Source organism: Penaeus japonicus, unplaced genomic scaffold (assembly GCF_977035675.1).
Source record: "Penaeus japonicus unplaced genomic scaffold, GWHDUDI00000001_assembly GWHDUDI00000008, whole genome shotgun sequence".
Taxonomy (NCBI): domain Eukaryota; kingdom Metazoa; phylum Arthropoda; class Malacostraca; order Decapoda; family Penaeidae; genus Penaeus; species Penaeus japonicus.
In genome coordinates, this window is record NW_028234410.1 from 37,570,842 (window position 1) to 37,585,841 (window position 15,000).

General features: G+C 36.1%; 1 protein-coding gene across 34 annotated transcripts in view; it reads right to left on the minus strand.

The window, feature by feature from the left end:
• Positions 1 to 15,000, minus strand: part of LOC122252270 (uncharacterized) — a 347,686-nt gene that overhangs the window by 14,933 nt on the left and 317,753 nt on the right. For 14 of the 34 annotated variants that reach the window (XM_043014777.2, XM_043014814.2, XM_043014867.2 and 11 more), the window contains 7 exons: positions 14,990 to 15,000; positions 13,270 to 13,350; positions 10,494 to 10,607; positions 5,147 to 5,317; positions 3,011 to 3,249; positions 1,599 to 1,686; positions 410 to 436 (listed from right to left, as the gene is read on the minus strand). The exon at positions 14,990 to 15,000 is cut by the window's right edge and continues 106 nt beyond it. In XM_043014777.2, the coding sequence (XP_042870711.1) occupies positions 410 to 436; positions 1,599 to 1,686; positions 3,011 to 3,249; positions 5,147 to 5,317; positions 10,494 to 10,607; positions 13,270 to 13,350; positions 14,990 to 15,000 (731 nt within the window). The remainder of the gene's footprint in view (positions 1 to 409; positions 437 to 1,598; positions 1,687 to 3,010; positions 3,250 to 5,146; positions 5,318 to 10,493; positions 10,608 to 13,269; positions 13,351 to 14,989) is intronic. The other 20 variants (XM_086539370.1, XM_086539368.1, XM_086539372.1 and 17 more) reach the window with 13 other exon arrangements.

Below are 15,000 nucleotides of genomic sequence, written 5' to 3' on the forward strand. Positions count from 1 at the left end.
GCTTAGGAGAGGATTAATCCCTTACAATATGCTTCATAAATTATCATATAAAGTTGACAATCCTCATCAATTGTCCACAATTACGAAAACCCAAGGCCAAGATTTACCATTTCTTTAGGATTAAAGGGTAAAGAAAAAGAAAAAAAAAAGAAAAAACTGTAATTTGTGAACTGCAAAGCAGCATATGATATCATGATAGGCATGATAAAAAAAATCTTTACACCTTTATATTCCCATGCTTCTTCTCATTGTACAATAAAGGAAAATAATAAACAAAAAAGAAAATGAAAAGAAAATGACAATTACTCAGTTTCCAACCTATTCTAAGGTGATCTCAAGGACTGTCATAGCATACTGCTCCTAAAAGGTCCTAACAGGTCTTCATGGCAGCTACATCTCCCTAACGTACCTCTCGGTATTCTCAAACAGTGAGTGGCTACGACGAAAAACAAAACCTAGAGTTATACATGCAGGTATTTGTGAGATGCTCGGGGAAAAACAGTCATTGAAGTTGCTATGTGTAAACCACCCAGTAGTCAATGCTCAGATCTATCTTTAAAGAAAAATATATCTATAATATATATATATATATCTTTTCCCTTCTTTTCTTTTCTTTTCTTTTTGGCATGACTTCAGAACTGGAGGTTTACGGCTCATTTTTCTATTTCACTGAATACGAAAATGAGCCTGACTGGTTTTTCTAAGACTTGTATTCACTGAAGTCATTAATCTTTGTGTTTGGGAAGACACCATGCATAAATATTGACAAAATGGCCTCTTCAAAAATTGTTAAATACCTATATCAGATCAGTTCCTAGTCATTACTCTTTTATATAAATGAGATCTTTAGAATCTACCTAAATAGCATTTTTTTTCTCTTGGGAATAGATACAGTACATGATATTATTCATTTTATAACAAAGGTCTGGATGTGTGAAAAAAATACATGTGCATCACTTGCAAAAAAATACTGCAAAGATGAAGGAAAAAAAACATGCCTACTAGGCTGATGCTGTATCCTAATGCCATCTATATAGTGATAATAGCTTTAAGTGACTTTCTCTTCAACAAAACTACAAAGGAAATGTGGGTGAGCTTTATGATTTGACAGTGATTGACAGCTCTCTCACCCCACGTCTCTCTCATGTGAACAAGACCTTCTACGCAGCACTGAAATTCCTTAACACAAGTTCTCGTGGTTGCAATTTCCTGCTATATTTTTTTTTCGCTTTGAATGTAAGATAAAAAAGGGGATTGAATATTGCTCCCCTGTGAATCATCCACTGGTGGGAGAGATATTATGAGAAAAAAAATTGAAGACTTTAGGAATCACAAGTACCTCTTTTTTCTATTCTTCATTTTCTGATAAGATTGTACCTTGAGAAACTATGTTAAGGGATTATAATATCACTTCTGATTGGCATAACTGTTGCTTAAGCCACAAGCAGTTTTCTGTAAGTGAAAAAGCCTCTGGACAGAACAATCATGAAAATGCTTAGGCCAGATTGGGAGCCCTCGTGGTCAGCAGTGTCGACTGCCAGAGGGCGGCAATTAATGGGTGATACGGTGGCTAAGGAAAGAAAGAGAGGAAGTCTTACCTTCGGGGATGTTGTGCGTCACGGTGAAAGTCTTGCCGGTGTCCAAGGGAACAGTCCAGTTGACTGGGTCGGGGCTCTTCACCATCATCTTTGGGGGGTGAGGCAGTTAGTGTGGAGCTTCAACTTCAATACTTTTCAATTGTCAACACATGAGAATATTTCCAAATTCTTATTCATAAATATGAATAAGGCACTGATATATACAAGACTATTATATGAAAGTATAATCTCTTTCAGAGATTTAGATAATTATATGTCAGTCTCTTACTTGGGCCTATTAAGCTCTATTAGTATATCATAGGAAATTTGCCCTAATCAAATGCAATAAAGTTTAACTTGGTACCAAAGAACACACACAAAGAGCTAAAAGGAGCATCATCAAACACACATGCCTACTACCACAGGACAGTAATAAAACCCACAGAGGAGTTCTGAAACTAAGTGCCTAGACGTTATACGTTATCTTATATCGGACTAGCTACCCATGATAATCAGTTGTTTAAGAATCTGAATATGATATATAGATAGAAGTGATTCAAGAGGACAATATGCAAACACATCTACCCATATCTACATGACTGACAATGTATGTTTATCTTATTTTCTCTTAGGACAACAGGTAAAGCATATAATAGTTTGTAACATCTAACACACAAAGCTGAACAAATATTAACAATTTCTTCATATCTGTTTCAGAATGAAACTATCATGATACTTTTCATTACTTCTTCCAAGATCACTTATGCATGACTGTATGGCATGTCAGTACCATAAGTACAAAATTCTCTTTCCCTCATACACTCTCTCTCATACCCACTCTAAGACAGAAATACAGAATGTTTCATCCCTTATCTAATACATTCCTATGGATCTCCTTTGTTATCATATGCTGTTAAAGCTATGTATCTAAATAAGATCTGTATTTCATTTTTAATATTCTATATGATTACTACAACTAACTATTTCAAGCCTCCTTCTATCACTTTCGCTATCAATTTCTGTTTTGCACATCAACACCTTCCTTTCTATAATGCAGCATTTCAACAGATCTATTCTAAAACCATGAACCAGTCTCCTTCTTTCTCACTTTCATTTTATGTCCAGATACACCATGTACAAGATATGAACAGTCATGTTGAATGGAACTAACACAGAGGGATGTCCTATGAAAGGAACCTAAGGCGAGAACATCTTGAATATTCAGTTCAGCAGCCTCTACAGGTAAATAAATAGTCTGCTCTGTTTCTATAATTATCACATGTATGTATGAATCTTTGAGTAGCATAACAGCTATAAGTCTCTCCTTCGACGCAAACATAAGGACTATGGACACCATGGAATCACTACACACAAGTCTAAACTTCACAATGAGAAAACAAGAGAGAGTGTAAAAAAGTCCTGCGAAAACATACCCATTTACCAACCTGGTCTGGCGACTTGACTCGGGTGGGCTCTGGGGGAGTCTTGACAACAGGTTCGTACTTCTCGGGGTCGAATCTGGGCTCGGGGGTTGACTTCCTTGCGCTTGACTCTTTCACGGCTTCGACAGGTTCCTTGGGGCTGTCCTTCACTCCATCCTTCGTGATGTCCTTGGGTCCATCCTTGGGCACAATCTCCTTCTCTTTGTCCTTCTTAGAGTCGGTTTCCTCACCTGTTGAGATAACAAATGTTAACAAGTGTACATGTTTCCACTAACAGAGCCCAGGGTTGTTAGATATCAAGCATGAATCTATTTATTCTAAGCAGTAATTCTATGGGGCATTTACAGGCCACTGTCTGCCCAGTACTGTTGTCTTAGAAAGCCATTATTCTATCTCAGCTATTGTGGAAACCATGCAACGGAATATCTAGAGATATATAGTACACCAATCATTTGGGAAATCAGTTTCTTTTTACACTACATCAAGCATAATTGAAAATCTAGCGCAGTTCTTTGCAGATTAGTGCTTAAATACCCTAAGCAGCTGCTAATGAACAAAAAGAGTGAAGTATATTCTCCTGCCTCGTAACTCCAGCGTAAAGAATTAATTGACATCATATTAGCACTTCTACATTTGTGCAACCAAAACAAAAAAAAGCATGGAAACCATACCACTAAATCAAACATTAACTCTGACCAAGTATAGAAAGAATACTGGAAAAATCATAAAAAATAAACAGCTTAGGTACTGGTAGGGTACATTAATGAATTCCATTTCTCAGGCAGGAGTATGTATCATGTGTCCCTGTGCTTCAGTCACAGCACCCACGCTAACATGACACTTCTGAAGGGTTCTGAGGCAGCCAATGATATTCACCATATGTAAACAATGTATATGTATCACTAGTGAAAAACAGTTCTGTAATTTTCAACTGCTGCTTTCAGGACGTGAAGTTACAGTGTTTACGTGGCTCAGGAGACTGAATGTTGGGGTGTTTGTCCATAACAGAAAGTGCTCTTGTCATTAAGGAGTGCAAACTAAGTATACCTTCCAATTACCACATTTCCATCTCTTCCCAAGTATAATTACAAAATCAAATGGATGTTTCTCTGTATCCTCTTTGAAAGGGAGGTAAGTATTTTAATATAAAAGGAACCAACACCTTAAAACACATGAAAATGCATTCAAATAAAGCCTGAAAAACACTGCTATGAAATCAACCACACTGGATAAATGCACTTCAACTAAGTAACACCAAGATAACAGGACGAGGGAATAAAAATAAAAACAACATTTCCAAAAGTACATGACAAGAGAAAGGTGTATCTATCTTCCTACTTAATCTAAGGCAGGAAACGTTTATTCTCGTAATGACAGGGCCAAGGGAAAATTTAATGTTGATGTTACTTTCTCTAATTTCATCATATAGTATATATTACTAGTATGTTTTCTATCTGCATCAGGTATAATGTGTTTATTCATTACTAATTTTTTTTTTCTTCTCAAGGCACAAAATTTACCAAATTTTGAAAAGGCTTTTTGTAAAACAAAAGACTTTAACCCCAATGTATGAACTTTTTCCTTTCCTTTTTTTTAAACAAATGAAATGTGTGCCTCTGTATAATTAGAAAACTTGAATACTTTCCCTACACCCTGTGGGGATGGGAGGAAAATGGTAGGGATGGGGACACAATGAACCTGTAAGCTGTCTCAATATCTGAGCATGGATCACTAGTCACTACAAGACACTCGTATAATCCGACCCCCGTTGATCTACCGTATCGGTGACAAGCAGCAGGAGAATGGGATAACACCTTGAATAAGAAGCAAGAGACATGACTATACTTAATGATTTCTTTTTATTTTTTTTATCTAATCTTCATCTCAACTTAATAATTTCGTACTGTTTGGAAGAAATAAAAAAAACAAACCTACATTTCCCCACAGTCTTTGTTTTCCGATTGTTTTGTTTTCTCAAGCCTGTGATTCAAAAAAGGTACATTGCCCCCTTCAGAAGACGAACGTGGTAATCGGATTAACGAAGTGCAGCAGATTGGAACAACAAACAAAGGAAAACTGTTTCCCACCGGTTCTACTTACTAATTTGCACCTTTCAATCCTACTTACTAATCTGTTTTTTCTCCACTTTGCTCTTGTCCTCACCCTTCCTAGGCGAAGCAGTGTGGTCATGAGTCTTAGCTTTAGAGGCTTTCTTAGGCACGCTACCATCATCGTGGGAGGAAGGGCGGTGGGGCAAAGCGTCAGTACCCTTGCGGCGAGCACTAGTGGAGAGGGACGCTAGAAAAAGAGCATCAGGCCTATAGTGTGGACCTGGCAAGCTTTCGGGTGATGAATGTGTGAGGAGCAAAAGCTGGGTATTGATATATTTTGGCCAGACGATGTGTCTCATGGGGCAAGTGTGTGATGCCACATCATGGAAAACCCAAGCTGAGGCTCATGATGTGTGCTCTCTCTCAAACAATTCTTTTTTTTTTTTTTTACTATCTATTGTCAATCAGTAATGTATTACTGCCTTGGAGAGATATTCAGAAAAAAATCTTACAAAAGAGAGAAAAAAAAAAAGAAAAAAAAAAAGATTAAGTCTAGTTCTAGTTCTCTGACACAAAGCAAAAGGGATGATAAATGACGTTACTTATGATATTCTTTCTCCGATTTCTGAATCTCTCTCCTTCTATGAGATCAACTTAAAATAAGGCCAGACTATACAATTTAATCATGGAGTGCGGAGTAGTGATGTGTGTGAAAGTAAGGTTTATGGGGAAAATGACACTGGAGTCATTTCCATGTTTTTCTTTCCTCCTTGCCTTTGATGCTCACCCTGGTCCAAACAGACAAAAAAATCCTTGACCCTAGGAAAAGACTTGAAATCATACACTTCTTGAAAGTGACTTTGTCTACCATGAAAGAGATTCCGATGAGGAAACTAATTTGAATAAAACAGTTACTGAACCATAAGGAATGAACTGCAAACATCAAAATGTAATCTCAAATTCATCTCAATAGAATTAATTGATGAAGATAAACTAAGGTGATTCTAATATGCCCAGACACAACTATATCTAATGATTATTCTTTAGTGATATCAATTGATTTTTTATCTGTTTTGCTTCATTACTCTGAATTATTCTCTACTATATATTAATTTCCCTTGATTACTTAACATTATTTGTCAAAATGAAAAAAGAAAGAAGAGAAAAGGTCTGCAATGTGTATAAACCAAAAAATAAGGACAAGTTAGGTAAACTTATAAATGAATTAAAAAATAAATAATCAACAACAAAAAAGAAAAACACACAAACATGAACATATACATATGCATACATTCACATCCACTCATATATGCTCCCTCACTCACTCACACAAACACACACACATGCACAATTGAAGAATTCATGCTCAACAAATTGTAAATCAAACAACAAAGGAAAAAGCAAGGAAACCCTAGAATATGCCGAAGGCTGTTTTGCTATATGTGCTCTAAGGAAGCATTACAGCAAAAACGTCTTCAGCATATATGTGCATTTTCCTGCACATACAGTCACAGACACACAGACAGACACACACACACACCCGCGCGCCCATGTGTGCATGCACAGACACACACAGACACATACACACGCATGCACAAGCACACACTTACGCACACACCTATAAGAAAATATAAATAAAACAAGATATACAAGTCTAATAATAAACCCTAACACAAAAGAAATTTCCAGAGAAAGAACGAAAAGGAACTGAAAGTATCATCTACAAGAATCAGAAGAATGACTTACTCTAGTTCTGTGTCCAACAGAGGAAACAGAATCTTCTCATTTATAGAAATTTTGAGTCATCGCTATTCCGACATATCTAAGGAATATTATCAAAAGAGGGTGAACCAATAGCCCAGAGGAAAGAAAAATAATAGTATCATTTTGGGCAAGATATCATTACACTATGAATGATCATACTGCAATTTACTGTCAAAGAACAACTGGAGAGAGAACGGACAACAAGAGAAAGAGAAAGTCAAAATAAAGATCAAACTTGCCTATAATGATACTGTAATTTAAGGGGGTAAGGAGATCCACAATGGGATCGGTAATGTGTTTTTGTCTCCCAAAGATTGTCAGGTCCTAAGAAGAGCATCGGAACTTGAGACTGCTACCATACCATGTCTGACCCTCTACCTCCTTATAGGTAAACTGTTACATCTTTTTTTTTCTACATGTCTATTTCATTTTGGTAAACTACTACCAAACAGAAATTAGCATGACTATATAAATTCCAGTCAAGTCTATATTACTATAGATTTCTATGATTTACTGCATATTACTTCTAAGACATAATGAGAATCTATGTCCATTTTGTGGCCAGGCTCATCTTATATCTATGTATATACACATACTAAATGTAGCACAATCTAGCAAATTACACTAGTCTTATCCATCTATTAGAAGTACCAACACATGTCCAAAGCAATTGAGTAAATAATCCTATAATAAAGGCCAGCATATTTTTCTTATCCCATCTCTCCCTCAAGGATGATTATAAAAAAAGAAAAAAAGAAAGGATTTTACTTTCTCAAAACAGTAATTATCATCAACCGAAAGAAATAGTCTAGATATACTTTTTAAAAGACTGATTTTTCCCCTATACTGCTTCAGTATCTTTCTTTTAAAAATAACAGCCTAGAATTAAACATTTCTTAAGAGCATGATCTATAATTTATTTTGATTCAACCGTGTATTTTCTGAGTCCAAGAAGTATATCATATTATCATGAAAGCTGTCACTTTTTTATCCCTACTTATTCATGTAATATTTGTTTTTGTATTTGATAAATGCTGGCAAAAAAAGGGTTCACTTATATCTAGTATTCAGGGCTAGTACTTGGATTAGGAACCAGACAAATGTTGGTGAAAAGAAAAACGTATATATGCTGGTCAGTAATCAGGGTACAGTGAACATTTTAAGCTTGAATAGTATAGCAAACAATGTGTGACAAACATCACATCATGTGTATAGGAACAATTAATATATTTCTGATCTCCAATTCTGTTCTTGTTTCTGATGTCTTATCACAACATATTTTAATCTTATTTCAAAGTCATTCTAAGGAATTTAGTTTAAGAGGCAAGCTAATTCAATCCATCTTTTTTTTTCACATGATGTTCTATTATCAAAGAATAACTCTTATGCAGACAAGCTCATTGCAGCAGATTCCATGCTTCTGTCTCTTTTGCTATTTCTCTGAATCCTTCCAAATCAGTGTTCATACAAATAAACATTTAGAATCACATTAGACACTGATCCAATACAGAACTTCAAACATATTGCAATGTCCAAATGAATCACATAACTTATCTTTAATCTTGCAAAACCAAATATCAGAAACGTTTGTGACTTGATAGATTCAGTGGCTACTGTGACACCCAACAGTAATGAGTTTGCAATGCAGAGGAAAGACCCATCAGCAAGGCTCAAGCATCTAGGTCGATGCTCACACTGACCAACCAGCCAATAACACAACACAAAACATAGAACGGATCCAGGAATCATTTTCATTGTAAGACTGACGTCCTCTCTTAATTGTTCTGGTTTGTAAGTAATTCAAGTGAATATTACTGATAGAATGAAACATATATCTATGTTTATGTATTGTACCCATTCACATATCCTCATGTTTTGTCAGATGACTAAATTTCACGAGAAAGTTTCAACATTCAAAAAGTATGTATATTTTTGTATCAATAATAGCTTCCAATTAGTTAGACAGTGAATATGAATCCTGATCATTTCCTTTTTCTTTCCTTGAGGGTTTCATTCCAAACTGCTTCTTGTTTGCTCATTGAAACACAGTAAATTTTCACACATCCTGGAGCCAAAACGATAACATTTCCTTGTTGATGCATAACTTTTACGATTGTTTTGAAAAGATGGTTCTGCATTTTTTTATTCTATTGGTGAGCAATGGTATTTACTGTTCAAGACAAACAATTTCAAATCAACAGTGAATGAGGCTTTTTGTGAATCTGGAAGAGTGATTTAGATTTGGATTTTGAAAAAAAATGACAAACAAATTTTCTACGAAAATAGAGAATTTCCATTCATTTGCCTCAAATATTTCATGTAGCATCTCACCATTTCATTGCAAGCAGATCCCTAAATCATATGATCTGCTGATAATTTTATTCAACTGCAGTCTGGAATCAACCCAGAATAAAAGGAGGTTCCCAAACACAGCCTCATAAAATGCCAGCAACACAGAAACCATTTCTGAGAAGCGATAAATTGATGCATACACTCACTATGAGCTAATTGTGTGTAAAGCCACTGTTTCTTTCATGTTTTCGTTCTTTTCCTTATTCTGAATTTTTTTTTCTCACTTACATGTTACCTTCTGTTTAACTGTAAAACTTATCCGTTTCATAAGTTGTAGATAGCTTATGTTCCAGTACATGGTATCATAAGAAAATATATCTATAGCATAGTAACTGTCTAAGTAATGTTGCACCAAGGAAATTTCCAAAAAAGTAGTTCTAGTGATAACCAAAAAACTATAAAGCCTTGAAGCATACTTTGTCATGTTGTATGCACTTGTTAAGAGTTTACAAACCTCATAGTGAACTCTTAAGAAACTGAATGAATTAGGCATGAAGGCTATGTACTCAAGTTTAAAGAAGCATAAAATTTATGCATAGAAAAAAAAAATCAATAAAAAGAGCTCAAGTGAAGAGGGTGCTAATTTACTAAAGTCCAAAGAGCATGTGTGCATATATATATATACTAATAATTCATTCACTGTCTGACTGTATTGGACTTCAGTTGCATAGCAGGATCATGCACCCTGTTCCCTCTGATGGTATCAAGATCCATACTTTCTTGTCATATAAAGAGCCAAAAGATTTTGGTTTGAGAGCAAATAACCAATAAATCAGTCCAAAGTCTTTCCATTTCAGATGGCAAATACCTGTGATTAGTCACCACATATTGACAAAGACAAAACTTGGAAACATTTATCATTTAGTTGATTTGAGTGAACCATATTAGGTATATATCCATATCTGAATGATTTTTTCTATACTGCTTATGTAATTTGGGTTTCTATCTTACTTTTAGGGTAAAGAAAAAACAAAGGTGAAGTGGTACCAATAAAAGAATAATCCTTTTCTTTTCCACTGATTTTTTAGCAGCCACTTCTTTAAAATCAAAGAAAATCCTTTGTTCAATGTAGGGATATATCTGTATGCAGCTTCTTATAAAAGATAATCTCTAATCATCCCACCTCATATGAGAGTAAAGGAGAGATATATGGAGAATGCAAGAAAGAGAAAAAGAAAGAGAATGAAGGTAGAGAGACAAAGAGAGAGATGCCACCCCCAACCCTCTATCCCGCCCATGAACACCAGCCAAACCTGCACCAACGGCACCAACAGGAACCTCCTCGACAGTCACTCCCTTGTACTTACTTGGTCGCGGGCGTCGCTCTGGCTTGGTTGCAGGGGTGGTGGCGTGGGTGGAAGGTGGGCGGGAGGTGCGCTTCGGCGAGCGGTTCTCTGGGCCAACGCTTACGGACCGGCCTCCTGAAGAATGGAGCGATGTTTCATTGGCGTTGCTTGCCCTGTTCACATTGGGGTCTAGCCTAACAGGAACCAGTTGCTGCTGGCCGGTCAATGTCTTAAGATTACGAGTGAACATTGAACTCTATCAAGTGCATGAACTGTGCGTATTTGTCATTAGGACAGTGGAGGGGATTTTACAGAGTGCTGCTTGTGCACGTTTAAGGGAGGGATGAAACAGTATTGGAAAAGATTCTTGCATGCCTGAGACTTTGAAACTCTTGAAGAACTATATGGAAAAATACATATAATCTACATATATTATCTCTCTAGCCTTAATCTTTCCATTTAAAATACATTTTGATAGAATTAAATATATATAAAAATGTAATAGATTATTGATCATGAAAAATTATTCAAATTCAAAAAGAAGTCATACATCAAACAGTAACCAAAAAAACAACAACAATAAGAAAACAATATATTAAGGGAAACAATATCAAATCTATTTTTATAACCCAAGTAACTTCACTCTATAACACATAATCCTTACTGCTGAACATACCTTTTGAAATTAATGGAAAGTTTACCTGACAGCTTATTGCCGTTCACAAACAAATATTAGGAAAAAGGAGTTAAAAAGAGAAAAAAGCAGAGTGAGTGAGATACTCCACATAAATGCAGAGAAACTCATGCGCGTGAAACTCATGCTAGACGAGAGAATGATAAAAATGATGAGTTAGTTAGGTGGAGAGGTACTCTACCTGTCGTTCTGAGTCTAAGCCATCAGACTAAATGAGATGGTACCTGTTTTAACCCACTAATAATTTTTCTTTTCTACACACAAAATTCCTGCCTTCTTCTAGAGATTGCATGTATATTTCTTTTATATACATATGTAAAGAACATTCTTGACTGCAGAAGTATACTTCAAACCTTTTTTTACCATAAAATAACACCACATTGTATCATAAAGATAATTATATAATCCTGTATACTTGTTCTAGCCATTATATTTGCATTGGCTGTGCTATGGAAAATATGTGCTCTGTTAATACCTGAAAGCTTTAAACAGCATTATGTTCCAGGATATAAAATATAGAGGTTTTCTCATTCCTTTCTCAGAATGATTTCTGAACAATGCCACTATTCTCCTGAAATAATTACTTCATATTTCTATACGAACTTCAGAAACAGAAAAGGAAATTGAATCTACATACACCTATAATGAGTGTAACATCTTTGAAATCACAAATATCATTATATACATCAAGAATAAAAACACGTATTTTGAAAGGTTTAGAATTATGCTACTTTTTCTGTTCCTACCACAAGAGTACTCATATCCATGCTGGCAGGTTATCATAGCCTCTAGACAGTCTTGAAGTTTTAGGGTATTCCTAACTCAGAATTTTTTGGTTCTTTTACATTCTTGGAAAAGTTTGATTTGGTGATTAATGGATGGGCGGGAAAAAAAGAGGACAGAAATAACAGACAAAAAGAGACAAATAAAAAGAATAAGATTCCTTATACAGATGGATGTACTTGTTTACATTTGTGGTAATATCAATCAAAAGAAAGGCAAGAGTAAAAAAAAAAAAAAAAAAAAAAAAAAGATAAAACATAATACAAGTACACCCAACCTCACTTATGCATTGACATCCACACTCACACATACACCATGTACATTCACAAATGCACACCTCACACACATTTACTCATGCATACACATCACACACACACACACACACACACACACACATGCACGCAATCCTGCACACATGCACACAACCACACACACATGCATGCAACCACACACACATGCATGCAACCACACACACATGTATGCAGCCACATACACATGTATGCAACCACATACACACATACACATACACACACACACACACACACACACACAGATACACAGCCACCCATCCACCCACCCATACACACACACACACACACACACACACACACACACACACACACACACACACACACACACACACACACACACACACACACACACACACACACACACACACACACACACACACACACACACACAGATGCACAACCCCCCCCACACACACACACACACACAAAACCATTAATCCTTATCCTGTAACATCAACTTATTCCTTAAGAATATAATCACGTAATCATAGGTAGCCTTTGCTACAAATCCTTATATTAATTTAGTGCAAATCACCAGGGCTTTTATCTGTCTAATCTCAATAAAAGCTTCAAGATGTCTGGGGAAACCAGTCAAAGATGGGGGTTTGAGTGAGAGAGTCTAAACTATTTCAAGAAACAGACCTAATAGTAATGCTTAGGCTAGCAGAAGGGTGGGGGGGGTAAAGAATCTTTAAAAGCCAGTAGCAGTTGCCTGGGCTATTGGTGTCTGAGATAGGGGTCACTTTGAGGGAGGCGGCTCAAGCAGCTGCATGTGGTGGAGGTATATCTTGTGGTGACTGCAGTGTGTGCCTGCCAACCTTCACTGAGCAATGATTTAGCCTTTCTTTTTTTCTTTTTTAAATAGAGTGATTAATCAGATAGGAAAATACAAATAATTTTAAAAAAATGAGAATTAACAAGGAAGAGACGGAGTAGAAAGAGACACTTTGCTCAGTGAAGTTAGCATCCATATACTTATGAACAAGGAAAGAGGGCTGCAGGGTCATACCTACTGCGGACCTACAGTCCCTGGTGGGGGTTGGTCTGGCGACGGAGGAGGCACGATTGGACCTTCGTCTGCTGGGGCCATCTGAAACACAGGGGCGGGACATGCAAGGCCAAGGTTTCTCTACCAGGCGGTGCGGGAGGCTTGGAGACGCCAGTCGAAGGGTGGAAATGATAATGATAATAAAACACTCACTGATATGGATCCTTAAAAAATAACCAAAAATTGTGTGTTAAAAAGTATATGTTACAAAATGATAAAAAAGTAGGCATTAAAAAAAAAATGGAAAAAAAGGGACTGGAATAGTGTAGGTCTACTGCACCCGTTGGAGGTACTGGCATCCCCGAAATTGGAGGAGAGATGTTGAAGGGAGGTTGCTCTACACAGGTTTATGTACCATTCCACAAGAGACAGTCTAGCCTTTTGTGTTTAAAGTAATCATTAAGGAAAATAATCAAAGGAAAATGTTTTAGAATCTCTAGCTTCTTATAATTTTCCTAATAAATCTGGAACTAGGATTATTGATCTTTCATTTGGGAGAAAATCAAGGATAAACCTGAAATTCACAGCATCCATTAATTTGAAATTAAAATCAAGGGATGTTTTAGTTCAGAAGATTTGGGAAGAATAAAAAAAAGTGCAAAGATCAAGACAGTTGGAATTAAAATGTCTAAAACTGCTACATCTTGCAGAAAGTCCTCTTCTTTCTTGTGAAAGGGTTACTTCATCTAGCATAAACTCTGTCTTTTTGAACCAAAGAATCTACAATCTACAATGGGAACAACTAAGTAGCAATTTGTACACCTTAGGCTAAAGATCTTAAAGGCTATACATATTATTGCACACTTATCAAAGAAGATTAAAGCTGGAACTCTATACAAATCTGTGACAATTGACAGCTTAAAGGTACAAGAAAATCAAAAAACACTCAGGAAGTAATGTTTGATTGTCTTCACATACGCAGAGCTGCATCATCACAAATCATTTATTACAATCTTGAAAGCAGGACTTCTTGTTCACAGTCATTATAAGTTCTGAAAGTTTAGCATACTATAAGTAACAAGAAAAGAAATACAAACAAATTACGTTTTGCCTAGATTTCCATCTGATCACCTGCCTGGCACTGCCTGGGAGAGATCAGCGACATTCAACTCATGCGTCAAGCTATGCCAAAGCCACAACCTTACGTCCTATGAATCTTTACAACATACTTCCTTCATACACCATACTGATACAACACAATAGGCCCTAGTCACAGTAATAGCAAATGCTGTATACCTAAAGTCATAGAATAGATTAAGAAATATTCTTTTTAAAAATCATGGCATTCGCATATGCTGGCAATTAGCTACTCATTCCAATTTTCTGGAAGCAGAGAATGCCACATCATATATATATATACACACAAGGGCTGTCATAGGCACAAAGGCACAAACACTGAAGAACTACTTCCAATAACCTTACTTACAAAACTCACCAGAAGATACGAGTGTACTTGCAGATAGTATTCATGCTGACTTCACGGTGATATAATTGGTACTTGAATTTCAATTGAGGGAAAAACAAAACAAAGTAAACAATAGAAAGTAAAAGATCCTAATAAGTAGATAACTAAAAACTAACAATAAAGGAATAGAAGAAAAGGATAAAGAAAACAAAGGAAGAATCATAATATGCGTGAATCTGGTCTGGTTACAAGTGATCACACAAAACGTCACACTACCTTTGACGGGA